The sequence below is a fragment of the Microcaecilia unicolor genome, chromosome 3, assembly GCF_901765095.1.
Source record: "Microcaecilia unicolor chromosome 3, aMicUni1.1, whole genome shotgun sequence".
Taxonomy (NCBI): Eukaryota; Metazoa; Chordata; class Amphibia; order Gymnophiona; family Siphonopidae; genus Microcaecilia; species Microcaecilia unicolor.
This window is the reverse complement of record NC_044033.1, coordinates 377045033-377066001: the sequence shown is the minus strand read 5'-3', so window position 1 is coordinate 377066001 and position 20969 is coordinate 377045033. Positions and strand designations below refer to the sequence as shown.

General features: G+C 45.3%; 1 protein-coding gene across 1 annotated transcript in view; it reads left to right on the top strand.

Moving 5' to 3' along the window:
• The window catches only part of AGBL5 (ATP/GTP binding protein like 5), a 557199-nt gene that overhangs the window by 354859 nt on the left and 181371 nt on the right, over nt 1-20969 (top strand). Inside the window, 2 exon segments of the mRNA XM_030198622.1 lie at nt 5900-6010; nt 6013-6108. Coding sequence (XP_030054482.1) covers nt 5900-6010; nt 6013-6108 — 207 coding nt within the window.

Here is a 20969-nt window from a genome sequence, read left to right as displayed (position 1 = left end):
ATTTATTTATTTATTACATTTGTATTCCACATTTTCCTGCATAGCAGTAGGCTCAATGTGGCTTACAGGTTCCAGAGAGGAGAATACCAACTCCGGGAATATATACAGAGTGGAAAATAGAGTAGGTGCAAGGAAGCTGATAAGGTTCCGGAAAAGAGAATACAACTCTGGGACAAATATATAGTAGCATATAGAGAAAAATAATCCCAATGAGGCTGATAAGTCTCCGGGGATGGGACTATAGCTTTTAGTGAGCAATACAGAGTAGGATAAGGGTAGAGGTACACTTAATTATAACTGGAGTTGTAAAATTCATACAGTTTGAAGTAATAGGATTATGTGGAAGGGGTATTGTTCATTTCTTAGATCGAAAGATGTGATGCATTGTTCATGAATTAGTTTGGGTCTGCTGGGTAGGCTTTCCTGAAGAGGTGAGTCTTGAGGTCTTTTTGAAATTTTAGATGGGTGTTCATAGTTCTGTTTCTAGGTAAAGCGTTCCAGAGCTGGGTGCAAATGTAAGAAACATTGGATGCATATTGTGAACTGGGTCACCCTTCCAGGACCTGGCCAGGGTTGACCCTGCTTAGCTTCCTTCACAAATGTTCACCAACACCAGGCTTGCTTAGCTTCCTTCACAAATGTTCACCAACATCAGGCTTCTTATAAGCAAAGGTTTTATTAGTTGTCATTTAACATCATCTTCATGGCTTATTTCTGCTTTCACTCAAACATTTCTTCTTCAACTTAAACATAGCAAAAATGCAGTTACTCAGAGTCTACTAATTAAACCCTTTCCATACTTAAAGCAGTGCCTCAAACTTTCACAGTTCAAACAGCCAAACAAAAGCATTTACTTTTCATTTTAAGACTTTCTCAGCTGGTAGTGCAGCTGTCACCTTTTCAGCAGATAGTTTCAAAAAGTCCACAGAGTTCAGCCAGCACCTTCAAGGGGATCTTCTTCCTCAAGCTGCCAGGTCCCAGCTTCTTCCTTTCTCTTTCCCTACTCAGGCAGGTATAAGGTGGTTAATTAGCTTCTCCACCCCTTCAGGCTCTTCCCCCTAATTCCAGGCAGGAGTCAGCCCCTAATCACCCACATCTGTTTCCAACCCAGGACTCTCCCTGGTCCTAGCAACCTCCATCTGGACATTCCCCTACTGGCTCCCTCTAGTGACTCATTCTGAGCATTTTCTGGGCATTTCCCCCCCAGTTCTATGGGAACAGCGCCCTCTAGTGGCCTACCCAGGACAGGACAGCCCCTTACTCTTCACATTATGTTGATTTGTATTTTAGTCCTTTACAGTTTGGGTAATGCAGGTTTAGAAACGTTCTTGATGATTCGATGATGTTTCTAGTTGGTAAGTCGATAAGTTCGGTCATGTAGGTTGGTGCCAGACCGTGGATTATTTTGTGGACCAGAGTGCAAATTTTGAAGGCTATTCGTTCCTTGATTGGTAGCTAGTGCAGTATTTCGCTTAGGGGTTTAGCACTTTTGAATCTTGTCTTTCCGAAAATGAGTCTAGCTGCCGTGTTCTGTGCTGTCTGGAGTTTCCTTAAGATCTGTTCTTTGCATCCTGCATATACGGCGTTACAGTAGTCAACATGCCATTGTTTGAATTATGTTACGGAAAGTTTCCCTTGGGAAGAATTGTTTGATCCGTTTGAGTTTCCAAATTGCATGGAACATTTTCTTCGTGGTGGCAGAGGCTTGGCTCTCCAGGGTTAGGTTGGTGTCAATAGTAATTCCAAGGATCTTCAGTTTGTCCGATATTGGCAGAGTATGTTTCGGGGTTTTTATGGATGAAGGGAGGTTTGTTTTGTGGTGAAAAGAGAGAATAAGGCAGTGAGTTTTTTCCTTGTTGAGTTTGAGTTTGAATGCTGATGCCTAGGCATCCATTAAGCTTAAACTAGTCTTTATTGCAACAGTGATTTCTGTTGGATTAGAGTTGAACAGTATGTAAATGGTGACATCATCCGCATACAGAAAAGGATTAAGATTATGCTTGTATAGGGCATGAGCAAGGGGGATCATCATCAGATTAAATAATGTGGGTGAGAGAGGTGAACCCTGGGGTACTCCACGATCGGTACTCCATGATGGTGATATGTTTGAGTTTACTTTGACTTGATAAGATCTCATGGTTAGGAAACCCTTGATTCATTTGAGTATATTCCCTCCTATGCCTATCTTGTCGAGTATTCTTAATAGTGTATAGTGGTCAACCATACCGAATGCTCTTGACAAGTCAAATTGCAAGAGGAGTATGTTTTTACCTAATGCGATTTCCTTTTTGAACTTGGCTAGGAGAGTTACCAGGACTTTTTCCATACTGTGGAGAGATCTGAAGCCCGACTGTGATTCATGAAGGATTGAGAAATTGTCGATGCATTCAGTAAGTTGTTTAGCTACAATGCTTTCCATTAGTTTGGTTGTAAGTGGGATGGATGCCACAGGTCAGTAGTTGGTGATATCGTTAGTTTTCTTTTTGGTGTCTTTTGATAATGGTGTGAGTAGTATATTACCTTTGTCTTTGGGGAATATGCCATGCTGGAACAAGAAGTTGAGGTGGGAGGTAAGTTCAGTGATGAATCGAGCGGGAAGGGTTCATTAGATAATTGGGGCAGGTGTCCAATTGACAGTAGGCTGTAGAGATCTTATTGGTTGCTAGTGTTATTGTTTCTTGTGTGATCTGGGCACTATAAACTGAGCGCCTAACTTCACTTCTGTGCAACTGCAAAAGGTGCATGGGCAGGTCAGGGATGTTTGCAGGATTTAGGTATAATGTTATAGTGTCATTTATGCGCCCAACTGCCATTAGTTGCATGCCAGTATTTACACCAGGTTTTAGCTGGCGTAAGTCTAGCCCTCAAAGTTAGGCACGGTAGGAGTGGATAAACATGTCCTGCTGCAGTATGTGCAGCCCAAGTCACTCCTTGTGTGTATGAGTGAGCCTAACTTTGCTAAAATTCAAAAGAAACTGATTGACTGTGATCCTGATAGCTTTTCTATTGACTGAGAAAATTTTGGTTCTTGCTGTTCTTGGAGTTATCCATCAGGAAATCAGTTTAGTTGGGGATTTCTTATCTGTTATCATGCAGAATTAGAGAACTGTATTATGTCTAGTATCAGTACTTCAGTTAATTGAATTTGCATGATAATGTGTCGTTGATTCTTCTAGCTTCTAGAAAAAAAAATTCCTCTAGAAGCTCGGATCCTTTTGAAAGAAAGAGGTTTGTGTCTGCTGTGAAGGAAAGGCCTTAGATTCTTTCTTTGTAGCACATAAAAATTGCTTAAACACTTTCTACATCTGAATCAGATTTAAGCACTAATTCAGTGAGGGGTTCACCTCAATGTTAGTGATGTTTGTCATTGTGATGTGAAAGGTAAGTAGATAACCCTCATCTTTCTACCTCTTTAGTTAGATTCATGCAGTTAGCCACGGACAAGTTATTTAAGTAGGCAGGAGCTTCTACTGCCCACTTTAATCGTTAAATATTGGCTGGATACTGTCTAATTGGATGGCAGATTATTGGGCTCATTTTCGAAAGAGAAAGACGTCCATCTTTTGACATAAATCAGAAGATGGACGTTCTTCTCCCTGGGACATCCAAATCAGTAAAATCGAAACCTGATGTAGGACGTCTCCAACTGCACTCCGTCGCAAGGACGGCCAAAGTTCAAGGGGGCGTGTCAGAGGCGTTGTGAAGGCGGGACTTGGGCATGCCTAACACTTGGACGTCCTTGACCCATAATGGAAAAAAACAAGGACGTCCCTGACGAACACTTGGACGTTTTCACCCGGACCTGATTTTCTTATGAATAAGCAACAAAAAGGTGCCTGAAATGACCAGATGACCACCGAAGAGAATCGAGGATGACCTCCTGTTACTCCCCCCAGTGGTCACTAACCCCCTCCCACCTTCAAAAAACATCTTTCAAAATATTTCGTGCCAGCCTCAGATGTCATACTCAGGTCCATGACAGCGCATGCAGGTCCTTGGAGCAGTTTTAGTGGGTACTGCAGTGCTCTTCAGACAGGCGGACCCAGGCCCATACCCCCTCTACCTATTACATTTGTGGAGGAAACAGTGAGCTCTCCAAAACCCACCACAAACCCACTGCACCCATATATAGGTGCCCCCCTTCACCCATAAAGGCTATGGTAGTGGTGTACAGTTGTGGGTAGTGGGGTTGGGGGCTCAGCACACAGGTAAGGGAGCTATGTACCTGGGAGCAATTTATGAAGTCCACTGCAGTGCCCCTTAGGTGCCCGGTTGGTGTCCTGCATGTGAGGGGGACCAGTGCACAACAAATGCTGGCTTCTCGCACGCCCAAATGGCTTGCATTAGTACGTTTTTGACATGTTGAAATATGGGCGTCCTTCTCTTTCGAAAATGACCCCATTAGGCACCCAAGTATCATAGAATACTAGTGTAAACCCGGCATTAGTGCACTGAAAGGTGGGTGCAAGTATTTACAAAGGCTTGCATAAATGTTTGTGCCTAAATGTGATAGGATTGCGTTCAAATTGCAGTGTTCTGTAAGTTGTCCTTGTAAATGTTGGTTCTCTCTGTGCTCTGCCAATGTTTTTCTCCTGTGAACACCCCTCCCCCCAAACATTTACACGCTCTACCATTTGAATAGAATAGTGGTTAGGTGCGATAGTGCCATTTACAGAGATAAGTGCACTCTTGAAATGTGGATGGCAGTATTCTGTAAACTTACGCACTCATAGAGACATAAAATTAAGTGACCCATTATAGAACAAGAGGGATAGTGCCAGAGCCATGCCAACATTGATGTGCCTCATTGAAAAAGATCTGCAAGACTGCGATATTGAATTTTGTCCACACATTCACATTACATTACTGCAAGGTCTCTTTGAAGTTTAGAAACCAACACCATGCTCTCTAACGTCCCTTTTTATTAATTTTAAGTTGCCATTCTTCAAAGAGGTTAATGATTGGTTGTCACCAAAAATATGTTGGCATTCTTAGGTATGAATTTTTTCTCCGCTTTTTTTTACTGAAGGTGCTAGGGATTCCCTACTAAAGGTGCTAGGGATTCCCAGTTGTGAGGGTTACCTATTTTGATTGTCCTTGGAGAAGGCAAAGTTATTTTCCTGTAGCAGGTGTTCTGAGAGGACAGCAGGATATTAATCATAGTAACATAGTAATGACATGGTATGTGATACCCGAGTTTGATTTGTCCTTGCCATTCTCAGGGCACAGACTGTAGAAGCCTGCCCAGCACTGTTCTTGTACTAAAAGTTCTGAAGCTAATGTCGAAGCCCCTTAAATTTTACACTCTAGCCCATCCATATCTATTCAGTCACGATCAGGGCACAGAACGTAGAAGTCTGCCCAGCACTGATTTTGCCTTCCAATTATTGGTGTTCCCACCCAATCTCCACTAAGATTCCGTGGATCCATTCCTTCTAAACAGGATTCCTTTGTGTTTATCCCACGCATGCTTGAACTCCATTACCGTTTTCATCTCCACCACCTCCTGTGGGAGGGCATTCCATGTATCCACCACCCTTTCTGTGAAAAAATACTTCCTAACATTACTCCTGAGTCTGCCTCCCTTCAACCTCAGTTCATGTCCTGTAGTCCTCACCAAGCCCTTCATCTTCTCAAGGCAGTTGGCTTCTCCTTGTTAGGAGCTATAAACAAAACTCAGGTGGCCCTCTACAATAGCGCTGGTGCAGGAACTCCTGAACATGCTCAGTAGAGCACTCCAGAAAGCTGTATGGCTTTGTTGAATTATTTTACTTAGTTGTGAAAATTGATATCTTGCTGTGCTCTCAGAACATCTGTTACAGAAGTAAGCAACTTTACTGTATTGACCAGTCTGCTTCTTGTTTGTTTGTTTCTTTTCTTTTTTTAATGTTTTGGATAGAAACAAGAGCCCATGAGAAGCGTCGCCAGCATCACCAGTCCCTTCTGCAAGCAGCTGTCTGCAGTTCAAGTAGCACCAACCAGAGCTCATTTGTCCAGCAGCCTCATCTTCTCTCTGCATCACTCCCAGCTTCTCCAGGAATCCTTCCCAACTCCAGCAGCCATCTGGCCTTGAGCCCTGCTCCCTTCCAGTCTCCCTCAACGTATCAGGTTTGTATCCTGTCGAGCCTCCCAGCTTCCCTCAGTTCTTTCCTTCTCTTCAGTTCATGACTAAGCCAGATATCCTAAATAGGCCCTTAAGCAAAAGATTATCTCCTCTACTTCAGCCTGGCTTGCCATCTCTGAGGTTCCTGAATGAGAGTTGCAACAAACTTGGTATAGACCCTTCATCCATCAGCAACCATGGGAGATCTAAGTTTATTTAATATGTACTTCAGATTTGTACATCAGTGCAGGTATAAAAATTAGAGAACTTGGATTTATGGTGGCAGTTTGGACTGATGCATAAGCTCATTTGACAGATTTTGCCATTTGTACCTGGTCCCCTTCACTGGAATGTTTATCTGTTTGTTTCCCAGCAGAGATCATGTAATTGTACCTATTTGGACATCATAAATAAAGGCAAACAAAGACTGTGGAACAAACTCTTTCTATATATTCCTGGTGTTACAGTCAGGTGACAAATAGTGTTCCATTCGGCTGTTGCCTTTTTCCTTTACATCTTTAGTTAGGAATATTGCATAAGCGGGGTGATATTCTAAATCTTTATTATAACCTGGAATGATGTAAAACAGTAAATGATTGGGTTTTTTTTTTTTAGCAGAGGAGCTTCCTTCTGTTCATTGTGCCTCCAGCTCAGTTAGAGCTTGCTCTTGTTGAGGCTTCACTATTTGAGTCTTTAGTCTGTGTGGGGTTTTTTCTTTCTTTTAATCCTTTCCCATGTAGACCAGCCTTCATAATAGCAATAGCAGTTACCTTTGGAACCTGCAGAAGTACACTCTTGAGTTGAGAAGTGGGTGTTCATTTTGAATGATGCCTGGGACTAACCAATACTGGGGTTGTTAACACTCCTTCTGCAGCATCTTTAATAGTAAAATATTTTATTTGTGGATGGGCACAGGAAAATGCTGCCAAACACATATGGTCACCTCTGACAGCTCCTGTCAGACTTCTGCTATTCTAAGAGCTTAGGTTGGGAACCATGCTTGACAAAGCCAACGAGTGCCTCCTAATGATTTAGGCTTTGTTCCAGAGGATCTTTTTTATGACAATGAATATAAGTGAAATTGGAGGATGTGCATTTAGAAGATGGTGGCTTTAAAAGATGAGAAAGGTATCTAGTGCTAGCCTCTGATTGGTTGGCCTTCTGGAGCAAAGCATTTCATATTTTGCTGGTAGGCAAAAATCAGTTGCTGGTATGCCTCAGTGACAGAACAGAAACTGTATGATGGAATCTGCAAGAGACCATTCATGAGGTCCAGTCTCCTGCTCAGTCTGTCTGCCAACAGATAAGCAGCCTATAAAACTATCGTCATGGAACAGCACGATTCCATATTTTGACTTCATCTCAGCAGAGTGTTTGGAAGCAGGTGCTGAATGGGGGCTGAAGGGTAGTACTCAGTACTCATAATGCTCATTGTTGAAGGTGATTCCGAGGAACTTCCCGTGATTGGAGTGGATGTAAGCATCTTTGAGGTTCAGAGAGGCTGATCAGTTCTAACTGAGGAGTGGTAAGTATTTAATTAGAAGCCTTGTTCACTTTCCTGAAAAGGTACTTCCTTGATTGCTTAAACTTGCAAGGTGATTGTATTTCTCAGTGCAACACCATAAGATGATGAAATGGGTGATTTGAACTAAGAGGTTGGGGATAGAAGGAGGAAAATGTGTTATTTTGGGGCTCATTTTTGAAAGAGAAGGACGTCCATCTTTCGACGTAAATCGGAAGATTGACGTCCTTCTTCCAGGGACGTCCAAATCAGTATAATCAAAACCCAATTTTGGATGTCTCCAACTGCAGTCTGTCACAAGGATGTCCAAAGTTCAAGGGGGCGTGTCAGAGGCGTAGCGAAGGCGGTACTTGGGCATGCCTAACACTTGGACGTTCTTGACACCATAATGGAAAAAACAAGGACATCCCTGACGAACACGGGCATTTTCACCTGGACCTGTTTTTCTTACGAATAAGGCTCAAAAAGGTGCCTGAAATGACCAGATGACCACCGGAGAGAATCGAAGATGGCTTCCCGTTACTCCCCCAGTGGTCACTAACCCCCTCCCACCCTCAAAAACATCTTTCAAATAAGTTCTGCCAGCCTCAAATGTCATACTCAGGTCCATGACAGCGCATGCAGGTCACAGGAGCAGTTTTAGTGGGTACTGCAGTGCACTTCAGACAGACGGACCCAGGCCCATACCCCCCCTACCTGTTACATTTGTGGAGGAAATTTTGAGCCCTCCAAAACCCACCTCAAACCCACTGTACCCACATTTAGGTGCCCCCCTTCACCCATAAAGGCTATGGTAGTGGTGTACAGTTGTGGGTAGTGGGTTTTGTGTGTGTGTGTGTGTGGGGGGGGGGATTGGGAGGCTCAGCACACAAGGTAAGGGAGCTATGTTCCTTGGAGCAATTTATGAAGTCCACTGCAGTGCCCCCTAGGGTGCCCGGTTGGTGTCCTGGCATGTCAGGGGGACCAGTGCACTACAAATGCTGGCTCCTCCCACGTCCAAATGGCTTGCATTAGGACGTTTTTGACATAGACGTCTTTGGTTTTCAAAATCGCCGAAAGTCAGAAACGTGCCTGTCTGACGGTATTTTCGAAACGAAAGATGGACATCCATCTTTTCGAAATACGGGTTTTCCCACCCCTGGATTTTGCCGTTTTGCAAGGACGTCCAAATTGGCAACTTGAACGTCCCTTTCAAAAATGCCCGCTTTGTCTGTAGCCTTGAGGCAGTATTCTGAGAACTCAGTGCTCTGTCATGTGATAACTTTCAAGGCTTCCTTGTAAAACTGGAGCCTGTCTCCCCATCACCACCGGTAGATTATCAAAATCTGGGTTAGCATTTATGGCTGTGGGTTGTGTTTCCTTTCACATGGTCTTGTTTCTATGTGTAGGGCTGTTTTTCCTGAGGCTGTGGTGGTAGTGAGATTGGTAATGTCTGTGTGAGTAAAGTTGTTGAAAATATTGGTGGTTGGTGTTACTTCCTATAAAATGGTACTTGAGTGTTGCAGCTTGATGAGGATTAATCTGAAATTTGTATAGATAACTTGCATAGAGTAGAGCAGTAGGTATTTTTACTGATACATTTGTATTTAATATTAATTCTCCGAGATCAAGCAGGCCTATTTATTCTCACAAGTGGGTGATGCCGACTGTGTTTCCCAGTCCAAGACTTATAACAAGCATAAGTAGAGTTTGTGGCTCGAGGGACATGCTCTACCGCGCATGTGCGCGTGCCTTCCCGCCTGCTGTGAGAAAGCAGTCACATTAGTACTTTTTCTACCGCAGTGAGGAGAGGGTATGTTATTTTACCGTCTCCACACTTTTTTTTCGGTCCAAGGAGCTTCTTTTTTTGCCTTCCAACAGTTTTTTTCAGCTCCTTTATTGTGTTCCCTTTTGTTCTTTTCCTTTATTTTCTTAGTTTCTTTTCCCTAGTTTTAAGTTTCCTTATTTTTTCCGTTGTCACACAGCTGTTTAGGCCTTCACTTTGGCTGGGTTTTTCCTCTTTATTTTTTCCGGTGCTTACCCCTTTTTTAGCACCATCACTTGTTTGATTTAGCCGTGGAAGTTTTCTGTCCACAGGGCCGGTCTAAGGCGAGGCGACTGAGGCGGCCGCATAGGGCCTCGTGCCCAGGGGGGGCCCCCGCGCAGCGCGCATGAGGTCGCCCCGACCGCCCGAGCTCCAGTCCTCCCTCCCTCCGAACGGCGCGCGACGGCGGCGTGGTGGGGGCGGTCTGCCCCAGATGTCAGCGGGTGGGGGGGGTGCCCCGCTCCCGCTGCTCCCACCCTGTCCTGCCCTTTAAAAAAACAATTTGGAAGCGCCAGAGTGACAGGCAGCGCCTTGTGTCTGCCCTGCCTACTAAAAATCTCTTCGACGTCGTTGGGCCTTCTCACATTGAGTCCCGCCCTCCTCTGAGGTAACTTCCAATTACCGCGAGGGCGGGCGGGACTCAATGTGAGAAGGCCCACGACGTCGAAGAGATTTTTAGTAGCAGGGCAGACGCGAGGCGCTGCTGTCACTCCGGCGCTTCCAAATTGTTTTTTTTAAGGCAGTGAGGGTGGTGGGCGGCAGGAGAACGGAGCTGGTAGGTGGGTCGGGGGGGGAACTCAGGATGGGAGAAGGGTGTGTGGGGTGGCGGTTCTCAGGTGGGGGAAGGGTGGGGAGGGGGTTCTCAAATGGGAAGGAGACTGAGGTGGGGAGGGGGTTCACGGCTGGGAGAAGGGGGTTGGGAGGGGTTCTTGGATGGGAGAAGGGGACTGGGGAGGGGTTCTCGGATGGGAGAAGGGGAGGGTGGGGAGGGGACTGGGGTTCTTGGATGCTTGAAGGGGACGGGTGGGGGTTCTTGGATGGGAGAAGGGGACTGGCATTGGGATCTGAGAAGGGGCCATATGGGAAAATGGGGGCCATGCCTGGGGCTGGTGGGAAAATAGGGCATGCGTGGGTCAGGTGGGAGAATGGTTCTGAAAGGGGGCCCTAATACAAGGCATGTGGATGAAGGGGGCTGGAACTGGGGGCTGAAAAGGAGGGTAGATGGGATAAGGGGGCTAGTACTGGTACTGGAGGCTGAAAAGGGGCAGGGTGCTGAAACTGGGAACTGGGGCTTGAAAAGGGGACAGGGAGAAGTGGCTGGGGGGCTGAAGCTCGGGACTGGTGGGAGAAAGGGCTGGGGCTGAATGGGGGACTGGTGGGACTAGTGGGGCTGGAACTGGGGGCTGAAAAAGGGGCAGAGAGAGGGGCAGATCCTGGATGGGGGAGCGAGAGGGAGGGCAACCCTGGATGGATGGAGAGGGAGGGCAAATTGTGGATTGAAGGGGCAGAGAGAAAAGGGCAGACAATGAATGGAAGGGATAGAAAGGGCAGACAGTGAATGATGGGGGAAGAGAGAGAGGGCAGACAGCGGCAGATGGTGGATGGATCATGGAAGGGGTAGAGATAGAGGGCAGATGTGGATGGAAGGAGCAGGGAGAGAGGGCGACATTGGATGGAGGGGACAGCAGAGAGGGCAGACACTGGATGGCAGAGAGAGACCGAAGACAGATGCTGGATGGAAGGAAGACAGTGAAAAGAAGATGAGGAAAGCAGAAACCGGAGACAACAAACTGTAAATAAAATATTTTTTTTAGTTTTTTGCTCTAGGATAAAGTAGTATTGTAGATGTGTTAATAAATGTTTATAATAGAACATGTAAACAAGGTAATCTTTTTATTGGACTAATTTAATACATTTTGGCTAACTTTCGGAGAACAACAATCCCCTTCCTCAGGTCAGGGATAGGATACTGTAACAGTACTATACTATATTGAGCTGAGGAAGGATGTTTTGGCCTCTGAAAGCTAAATGTATTAGTCAATAAAATGGTATTATTTTATTTTCTATATTTGTTTTATTTATATTTGTTAATTTGTAAAGTGGTGATTGGTATTTGTTCGTTTTTGTCGCGTGCTCGAGGACCTTGCATACTGTCAGGCTTCTTCCCCGGGGAGCACTGGGTTCGTGAGTCCTTGGGCCACTACCGTTGGAGCGCAGTGGCAGGCAAGATCACTTCAAGGTAGAGATGAGATGAGACTGGACCGGAACCCCGGACTGGAGTTCTACACAGGAATACACAGAACTGGAACGCACCAGACGGGCGCGCACTGGAGTGGAGCCCGCTGGACTGGAACCACTGGAGTGGCCCCACTGGACTGGAACATACAGGGGTGAAACCCGCTGGACTGGAACATACTGGAGCGGAACCCCGGGACCGGAACCCGCTGGACTGGAACACACTGGACCTAGGCTTCACCTACGCTTAACACCTTTCCCCGAGGTGTTGAGCCCTCAGGTTCGGGTGGCCGGCAGGGCTTACAGGAAAAAACCGGAACTGGAACTTGCAAGCAGGACCAGCGGAATGAGGATCCAGGAGTGCCCCCAGGCACCTAGGCAAAGGCAGGGAATGTCCGGGTTCCGGCAGCAGGCAGGTTCAGAGCACTGGTCAAGTCAAGGAACAAGGGCTGAAGCTCCAGAAGCAAAGAAACACACACGGAACACCAGCAGGCAAACACCAGAAGACTAGTCACTATACATAGGCTAGTAGGAAAGCTATGCCCAAGCAAACCAGTCATACACAAAGAAACATACACTAAGCAACTCAGGAGAAACTAGAAAGCTATACACAAGCTAACACACAGAGCTGTGCCCAAGCTAACAAGTCATACACTGGAAACATACACAGAGCAAACTCAGGAGACTTAGTAAAGCTATACACCAGCTAACAAAAAGCTGTGCCCAGCTAGCAAGTCCATACTGGAAACATACACAGAGAACTAGCAAAGCTATACACAGGCTAACAAGCCAAGCGGTGCCTAAGCTAGCTAGTCAAACACTAGGAACAAAACACAGAGAACTAGCAAAGCTATACCGGGCTAACAAGCCAAGCGGTGCCTAAGCTGGCTAGTCAAACACTAGGAACAAACACAGAGAACTAGCAAAGCTATACACAGGCTAACAAGCCAAGCGGTGCCTAAGCTAGCTAGTCAAACATAGAAACTCACACAGAGCAAACACTGAAACAGTGTACAGAGCACTCTTACACCAGGGCCCTTAGATGAAATGCAAAGGCAAGGCTGTAGTCTCTAAGTGATTAATAAGCCCTTCAACACCAGAGGCACAGCTGCAGCAATCACCTTGCATCCAAACAGAGCTTGACACAAGAGGAAGTCGCCCATAGGAAGGAACAGCGGAGCCATCTTGGATACTGGCAAAGAGGAGGAGGCGGCAGCCATCTTGGAGAGCATAGCCCACAGGTGAGGTTCAGTAGGGCAATCACACCCAGAGCCAGAGAGAAACTAAGACAGAGACAGACACAGAGACAAGCAGAAGCCAGCACCAGCCACTGACTCCCAGAAACAGGGTAAGTCTGAGGTGGTCACGGCCACAGACGTGACAGTTTTTTTCAAATTTACATCTGCTGTCTTTATATTTTGCACAGTACTAGGGGACATTTTCAGTTTCTGTGGTGTTGCATTGTATGCAGAGTTGGCATCTTGGGGGTTCAGTTTAATTTTTGTCTAAATAGAAAGTTTATGATTACTTATTCAATAGTGGATTAGGGTGTCTGTGTTTGTGAAAAAAGACATGGCTTCAGTGGCATTGACTGTGCAGGATTGAAGATCTGTACTATCTGTCTGGTTTCAGTTTGCAATAGGTTGAATTGATGTTCTAGTGCTCACTGTAGTGTTTTAAGAGTTTTCTCTTTCTTTGTGTGATTCGTAGAAATGACTGCTGATGGTATGGTAGAATTGCTCTTAGGTCCTGAGTTGTTTTGTATTCTCGGCATACCTAGTACTGGATTTGGGGGGGGTGTTAAAAATGACGGGAGGGAGGGAGGGGTGCCTTGGAGCTGGGAGCCCTAGGGGGGGAAGCCCTGGAGCTGGGGGCCTTGGAGCTCGAAGGGAGCGGCCCGGGAGCTCGGAGGGAGGGGTGGCCGGCCCTGGAGCTAGGTGGGGTGGAGCTAGGTGGGGGCGGAGGTTAGGATGGGGGCAGGGCTAGGGTGGGGCCCCATCAAATTGGTCTGCATAGAGCCCCGCACTTGCTAAGACCAGCCCTGTCTGTCCATGTCCTCGAAGGTTCCCAGTGGCTTCCAGTGCTGTATGCAATGCAGTCAGACAATCTCTGGAAAGATACCATTCTTGTTGTCTTCAGTGTCTTGATTCCGACCATAGCCCGGCTAACTGCGTACTACCCAGGTTTCCAGAGAGGCTCAACGCGAGAGGATTCTTTGAGCCAGTCCAAGCAGGGCACCAGCATCAGGGAGCCGTCGGTAAGCATGGCTGCTGCTAGATCCAAAGACACTGGGAGCAGTGATACATCGAATGGGTCTCCACCTACCACGACGCCTCCTGCTGTGCAGAGCCCTGTACCATCCACTGTCAGACCTGACCTCCAATGTGTGGATTCAACATCATCCTTGTCGGCACCGAGGAGCCTCGATGACAAGCTTCGGGCTAGGGACAAGATCATCGTCATTGATCACCCTCAACACATGGTGCCGGGAGCTCCAGGGCATCGAGGGATTTGGCACCCGAGAAGCGTCAGTGCCGGGAGGACTGTGCCCCCTCCATACAGGAGGTGCCGATTCGTTGGTCTCCCAGCAGCCAAGACCCAGGTCTTGTATTGACCCTGGCAGTTCTGCAACCTGCTCCTGAATTTGATATCCCAGCCTTTCCCGGTGTTGGCCCTCGATGCTTCCATCTGGGCCTTGCTCCCTGAGCTGCTGTATGGCCTTTTGCAACAGCATGTATTGGCATCGGTAGTTCTTGTGCCTACCCTGCCTCCTGTTGCTGCTTTGCTTTGCCCTCAGCCTGCGGTGCAGCCTCCGATACCAACGCCACATGTGTCCCAGTGTTGACTGCCACCCAAGCTGGCACTCCCTTGATTTCGGTGGAGGAAGCTTCACTGGAGTCAAGGCGGGAGCTGTCTTCTCAGTTCCATTCTAGAGGACATTTTGAGGCAGGTTTGGTCTCGGCACTCCCACCTGGAGGTATCGTCTGATACCAAGGAGGAGCGCCTTTGGGATTCAGAGGAGGATCCAAGGTACTTTTCCTCAGATGACTCCTATGAATTCTCTCTGAACCCTCTCCGCTTAAAGGAGAAGTCTTCTCTTGAGAGCCTTTCATTCTCTTCTTTTGATAAGAAATGGCGACACCCATTCCATTTCCTTGGGAGGACAGGCCAGGGCCAAGCTTCTCGAGGTCCTGGACGACGAGGTCTCCTCCTAAGAAGGCTGTGACTGTCCCTCTCCACGAGGTACACCAGGAAGTCCTTGTTCGGAATTCGGAGTCCCCTCTGTCAGTCCTGGTACTGCTAAGAAGATTGAAACCGTGTACCGAATCCGCAGCACACCTGGATTTTGATAAGCCTCAGTTGTCTCACAATTCCATGGTGGTGGATCCGCCCTTAAGAGCCAGGAGTTCTAGAGAACTATGCCTCAGCACCCCCAGGCAGAGAAGCTAGGACCTTGGATTCTTTTCGGAGGAAGATATGTTCCAGGTCCTCTATGCTCGTCGCATATATCCAGTTCTGACCAGCTCTTCATGAGCGTTACTTGCCGAGACTCGGTGCACAAGATGCTAGACTTAGCTGACACACTCTTCACCGTAGCAAGCTCAGTCACTTTGTCAGTTGCCAAGCAGTAGAAGTCATGTTGAAAGTTCTTGGCCAGGGAACTTACGACACTTTTGATGTGGTGTCCAGGATTCTGCCCAAAGTGTAGCAATGCGTAGACTCTCATGGATGCATGTTTTCTGACTGTGAACAGTCTGCTTAGCAGAGGTTAGCAAAATGCCTTGTGCCGAGAGAATACATTTTTGGAGAGAAGGTTGAGGAACAGGTAGACGTGAATCGCTTGACACTCTTTCCAAAAATACTAGGACTGGGGGGCACGCAATGAAGCTACCAAAGTAGTAAATTTAAAACGAATCGGAGAAAATATTTCTTCACTCACGTGTAATTACGTTCTGGGAATTCGTTGCAGAGAGTAGTAAAAGCAGTTAACTTATCAGGGTTTAAAAAGGTTTGGATGGCTTCCTAAAGGAAAAGTCCATAGGATCATTATTAAAATGAACCTTGGGAAAACCCCACTGCTTATTTCTATAATTAGTAAAAAGGCCCGTTTCTGACACAAATGAAATGGGCGCTAGCAGGTTTTCCTCGGAGTGTGTATGTTTGAGAGAGGTATGTGAGAGTGACTGTGTGAGAGAGAGTGATGTGCGTTGTGGTGTGTGTGAGAGAGAGAGAGAGAGTGAGTCATGGGTGCGAGGTGTGTATGTGTGAGAGAGAGTGTGTGTGTGAGAATGAGAGTGTGTGCAAGTGCGTATGTGAGACACTGTGAGAGAGAGAGAGAGTGTGTGTGAGACACAGACTCTCTGTGAGACTGAGTATCTGAGCCAAGAGAGTGTGTGAGTGACTGTGTGACACATAGAGAGTGAATGTGATACAGTGTGGACATAGAGAGGCATATTTTCAAAGCACTTTGGTGAGGCTAAGTTCCATAGGTTTCTATGGAACTTTGGGAGGCTAAGTGCTTTGAAAATGAGCCCCCAGAGTGTGTGAGAGCCAGTGTGTGAGAGTGAGAGAGAGAAAGACATTGACTGTGAGAGAGAGAGGAGAGTGTGTGAGAGAGAGTGTGTGTGTGACGAGTACCTCCCCCCTCTATCTGGTGTCAGCCCCCCCCTCTCTCTCTGGTGTCTGAGCGTTACTGTGCAGGACGCTGAGCTCTGGCTGTGCTTCAAGGAACTGACCAATCTATTTAATAGAATACCCTTCAACATTCTGAAGCCGAGAAACCTCGTGTGGTTGGTCACTTCTGCTTGTGACGAACCCGGAGGTATGTGATGTCATTCAGGAGATTGGATGCAGAGAGCCGGAATGCCTCAGACATGCAGTCAGCTTCAGAATGTGAGGTGCGTTTTATTATATGGATAAGCAGCATAAAATGTATTGTACTGTTTTGGGATCTTGCTAGGTACTTGTGACTTGGATTGGCCACTGTTGGAAACAGGATGTTGGGCTTGATGGACCTTCGGCCTGTCCCAGTATGGCAATACTTATGTACTTATTAAGGTGCTGACCAGATCAAAAAGCACACTGAAGCACATCTCTTCTCTGTCCCACCGGGCGCCTTCTGCATCAGCCTCCTCGGCTAGAAGTCTTTTGGCAAGTTGAGGAGGGGGGGCAAATGCACCAACCATTTTCGTGATAGACACAAATGAAATAGCTCTTTAGTACATCTGGGTGAATTAAGAATTTGATTCTACAAAACATATAAGTGTAATGTAGTTTTTAAGAGGGGAAGCGCAGGTATGTTGGACCAGATTTCCTCTAATTTTAAAAGGAAAACTAAAATGATAAAGGCTAACTTATTTTTCAAATTTGGACAGTAAGTTGTGGAATGAAGAAACTCTCTAGCAATGATAATCTGAACATACATGACTCCACTGCTGCGAAACACACATGCTTTTGTGCCAGCAATAGTACAGCAATATTAGTAATCATATCTCCCACTTCCAGAAATGGGAAGAGAGAACATACTGACATCACTAGCTGTGTCGTTGCTGTAGGCACAAAATTTGTGTTTCTCCAACAGCAGAGACAGTCGCATGTTCAAGGTAGGATTATCCAAAGTACATAATTGTTCATCAGAGAAGTATTTTCACCAATTTATACATGAACTTGATCTTTATTTTTGCGCCAATGGTTTCCTTAAAAAATATAGGAGAGCTGGCTTTGAAATTGATTCATGACCCTTTTTACTCTATCAGCAGGAGCTGGAAAATGATACAGAAAGAGCTCTTAAAGGTCTGTACATAGAAGGCTTATTATGTTGCTATCAGATCCTCATAGCAGTCTAAACGCAGACGTTTTGGTTATCTATGCAGCAATGAAACTTATTCTAGGAGTTTAAATCATGTAGTTACCTGTTCTGTTTTTTGGAAAATAGAGGGCCAGGCGAGGATATGTTTATGCATATATTGATAATATATCAGATAATAAGTGCTGTGTATAAGTTCTTGTGCAGGTTTTTTTTTCTGATTCAGTAAATTGTGCTAATTATATCCCAGGTCAGTTTTAACAGATGAAAGTAGTTTTATTTCTTGAGATAAGATATAATCTTAGTCACATGCATGGTCATGTAACCACTCAGTCCCAGGCAGATGGATTTTTGCAAAGGTTTCTAGAAAGGCATAAAAGTCTTTCCTTTTCATCTCTAGCAGAACAGTCCAGAATGAATGGTTATGTCCATCTACCAGTGGAAGGAGACGGAGGGAAAAAAAGTACTCCCAAGTGATTTTCCCTTACAGGGGGTATCATGCAGTTGGAATGTTCAGTATTTTTCTCTGTCTCATGCAGCTCCTTCTTGGTGCCTTTCCCGCCCTAGCACTATCTAGATCTTGTCTAGGTGACGCGTCAGACCCGCCAACTTTGCACCAGGTAGGCAAGTGACCTGACAGTCCTCATGTCCACCAGTCACCTAGCTATCTTTATGCCTAATGATCAAATCATTAACTATCACAGCTGTCCTAACCCTTCCCTCCTGGGCAGAGGTTCTTGGAGACATATCCTCAGTGCGAGAGGATAGTGCATCCCCTGGTGGGCAGGTCCTAGTTACAGGAGTACTTCCCACTTCACCAGGGTGATGTTTTCCTTCTAGGAGACCTCCCTCCTCCAATGCAGCGCAGGGGCTGCCAGGCTGGAGTTTGGACATCTACAATGTCCCTGTAGGTCTCTATGTACCTCTCTGTTTCCTTCAGTTCCTCCAAGACTGCTACTCAAGCCTCAAGAGAACGGACTCATTCTCTGAGAGCTAGGAGCTCTTTGCATTGGGTACACACATATAACCACTCACCAACTGGTAAATAATCATACATGTGGCACTCAATGCAAAAGACTGGATATTACCCCTCTCGCTTCTGGACTGCTGTCTCCATCTTAATTTTTTTAGTTTTTCAATAATTTAAAACTTGCTAAGTATTAAGGTATATTAGTCTGTTATAAACAAGTCTTTAGCTTATATGGTATCTCGTGTGATTTATTTAGTGTTTTCCTGTTAGACAGTAATGAAATGTATTTGAAACTCTGTAAGAGCATTCCTCCCTTGTTATCCTAATTAGAATACTGACAATAAATGAAGAGTTGTGCTAGGGGTGGGCAGGAGGGGAAGGGGGAGCGGGATTGAAGACTAAACTAGTTCCTTTTAGAGGGTATCTGTTATGTTGTAGGCTGTGGTAGAAAGTTCAAGCTAACTCAGTAGTCAGATTGCCCTTAATAACCTTTGGAAATAGTCTACTTCCTCACACCTTAATTAACACCTAATTTAGGTCAGTAGCACTGCTACCTCTCTAGCATCCAAGGAACAGAAAATAACTGTCTTTTAGAACAAAATTTGGGTCTTGCTACTATCCTTTTTAATGTTCTTTGGCTGTAAAGTTTCTACCTCTAGAAAAACGTTTCAGGTTAAAACTATAGGACAAGTGTCTACCTCTAGAGAAAGCTTCATTTTAAAACTATGAGGAAAGGTTGTACACTGCGGAAACTAATTAATATGCTTGCTTCTCTCTTTTTTCCCCCCCCTAAGACTGAACTAGGCCCTACTGTGCCTGCTAGAGGCTATCTGTTAATGCTGTGGTACAAAGTTCAAATTTTAAAACTAGGGGGAAGAAGAGTATGGATACTAGTTGATAAAGTTTGTTTTTAAAGTTTGCCTATCAATAACCTACAGTTTCTGCTTTAAAGCCCAATCTTTAAGTTCTCAAAGCACAGAGCAAAATAATGTTCACTTACAGAGAAGTGTCCTCTTCTCTCAGAACTTCTCAAAAAGAAAGTTAAGTTTGACCTTTCCTCTCTCTATATTTTAATTCTAAGGGGACTGCTTCAAACAGGACTCTTTCAAGCAAATTCAGTAATCAGATTGCCCTTAAGAACCTTTGCAAATATTCTACTTCCTCACACCTTAATTAATACCTAATTCAGGTCAGTAGCAGTGCTACCTTTCCAGCAGCCAAAGAACAGAAAATACTGTCTTTTAGAACAAAAATTTGAGCCTTGCTGCAATCCTTTTTAATGTTCTTTGGCGGTTAAGTTTCTACCTCTAGAAAAAGTTTCAGGTTAAACTATGGAAAAAAGTGTCTACCTCTAGAGAAATTTTCATTTTAAAACTATGGGAAAAGCGTTGTACACTATGAAAACTAGTTAATAATGCTTTCTTCTTGCTCTTTTTTCCCCCTAAGACTGAACTAGGCCCTGCTGTGCCTGACAGTACAAAGTTCAAGTTTTAAAACTAGGGGGAAAAGGGTATGGAGAGTAGTTATAAGTACATAAGTATTGCCATACTGGGAAAGACCAAAGGTCCATCAAGCCCAGCATCCTGTTTCCAACAGTGGCCAATCCAGATCACAAATACCTGGCAAGATCCCAAAAAAGTACAAAACATTTTATACTGCTTATCCCAGGAATAGTGGATTTTCCCCAAGTCCATTTAATAACGGTCTATGAACTTTTCCTTTAGAAAGCTGTCCAAACCTTTTTAAAACTCCGCTAAGCTAACCGCCTTTACCACATTCTCTGGCAACGAATTCCAGAGTTTAATTACACGTTGAGTGAAGAAAAATTTCCTCTGATTTGTTTTGAATTTACTACATTGTAGCTTCATCACATGCCCCCTAGTCCTAGTATTTTTGGAAAGCGTGAACAGACGCTTCACATCCACCTGTTCCACTCCACTCATTATTTTATAGACCTCTATCATATCTCCCCTCAGCCGCCTTTTCTCCAAGCTGAAGAGCCCTAGCCGCTTTAGCCTTTCCTCATAGGGAAGTTGTCCCATTCCCTTTATCATTTTCATCGCCCTTCTCTGCACCTTTTCTAATTCCACTATATCTTTTTTGAGATACGGTGACCAGAATTGAACACAATATTCGAGGTGCGGTCGCATCATGGAGCGATACAAAGTCATTATAACATCCTCATTTTGTTTCCATTCCTTTCCTAATATTACCTAACATTCTATTTGCTTTCTTAGCCGTGGGCAGCACACTGAGCAGAAGGTTTCAACGTATCATCAATGACAACACCTAGATCCTTTCTTGGTCTGTGACTCCTAACATGGGAACCTTGCATGACGTAGCTATAATTCGGGTTCCTCTTTTCCACATGCATCACTTTGCACTTGCTTACATTAAACGTCATCAGCCATTTAGACGCCCAGTCTCCCAGTCTCGTAAGGTCCTCTTGTAATTTTTCACAATCCTCCCCGCAATTTAATGTACATAAGTACATAAGTAATGACCACACTGGGAAAAAGACCAAGGGTC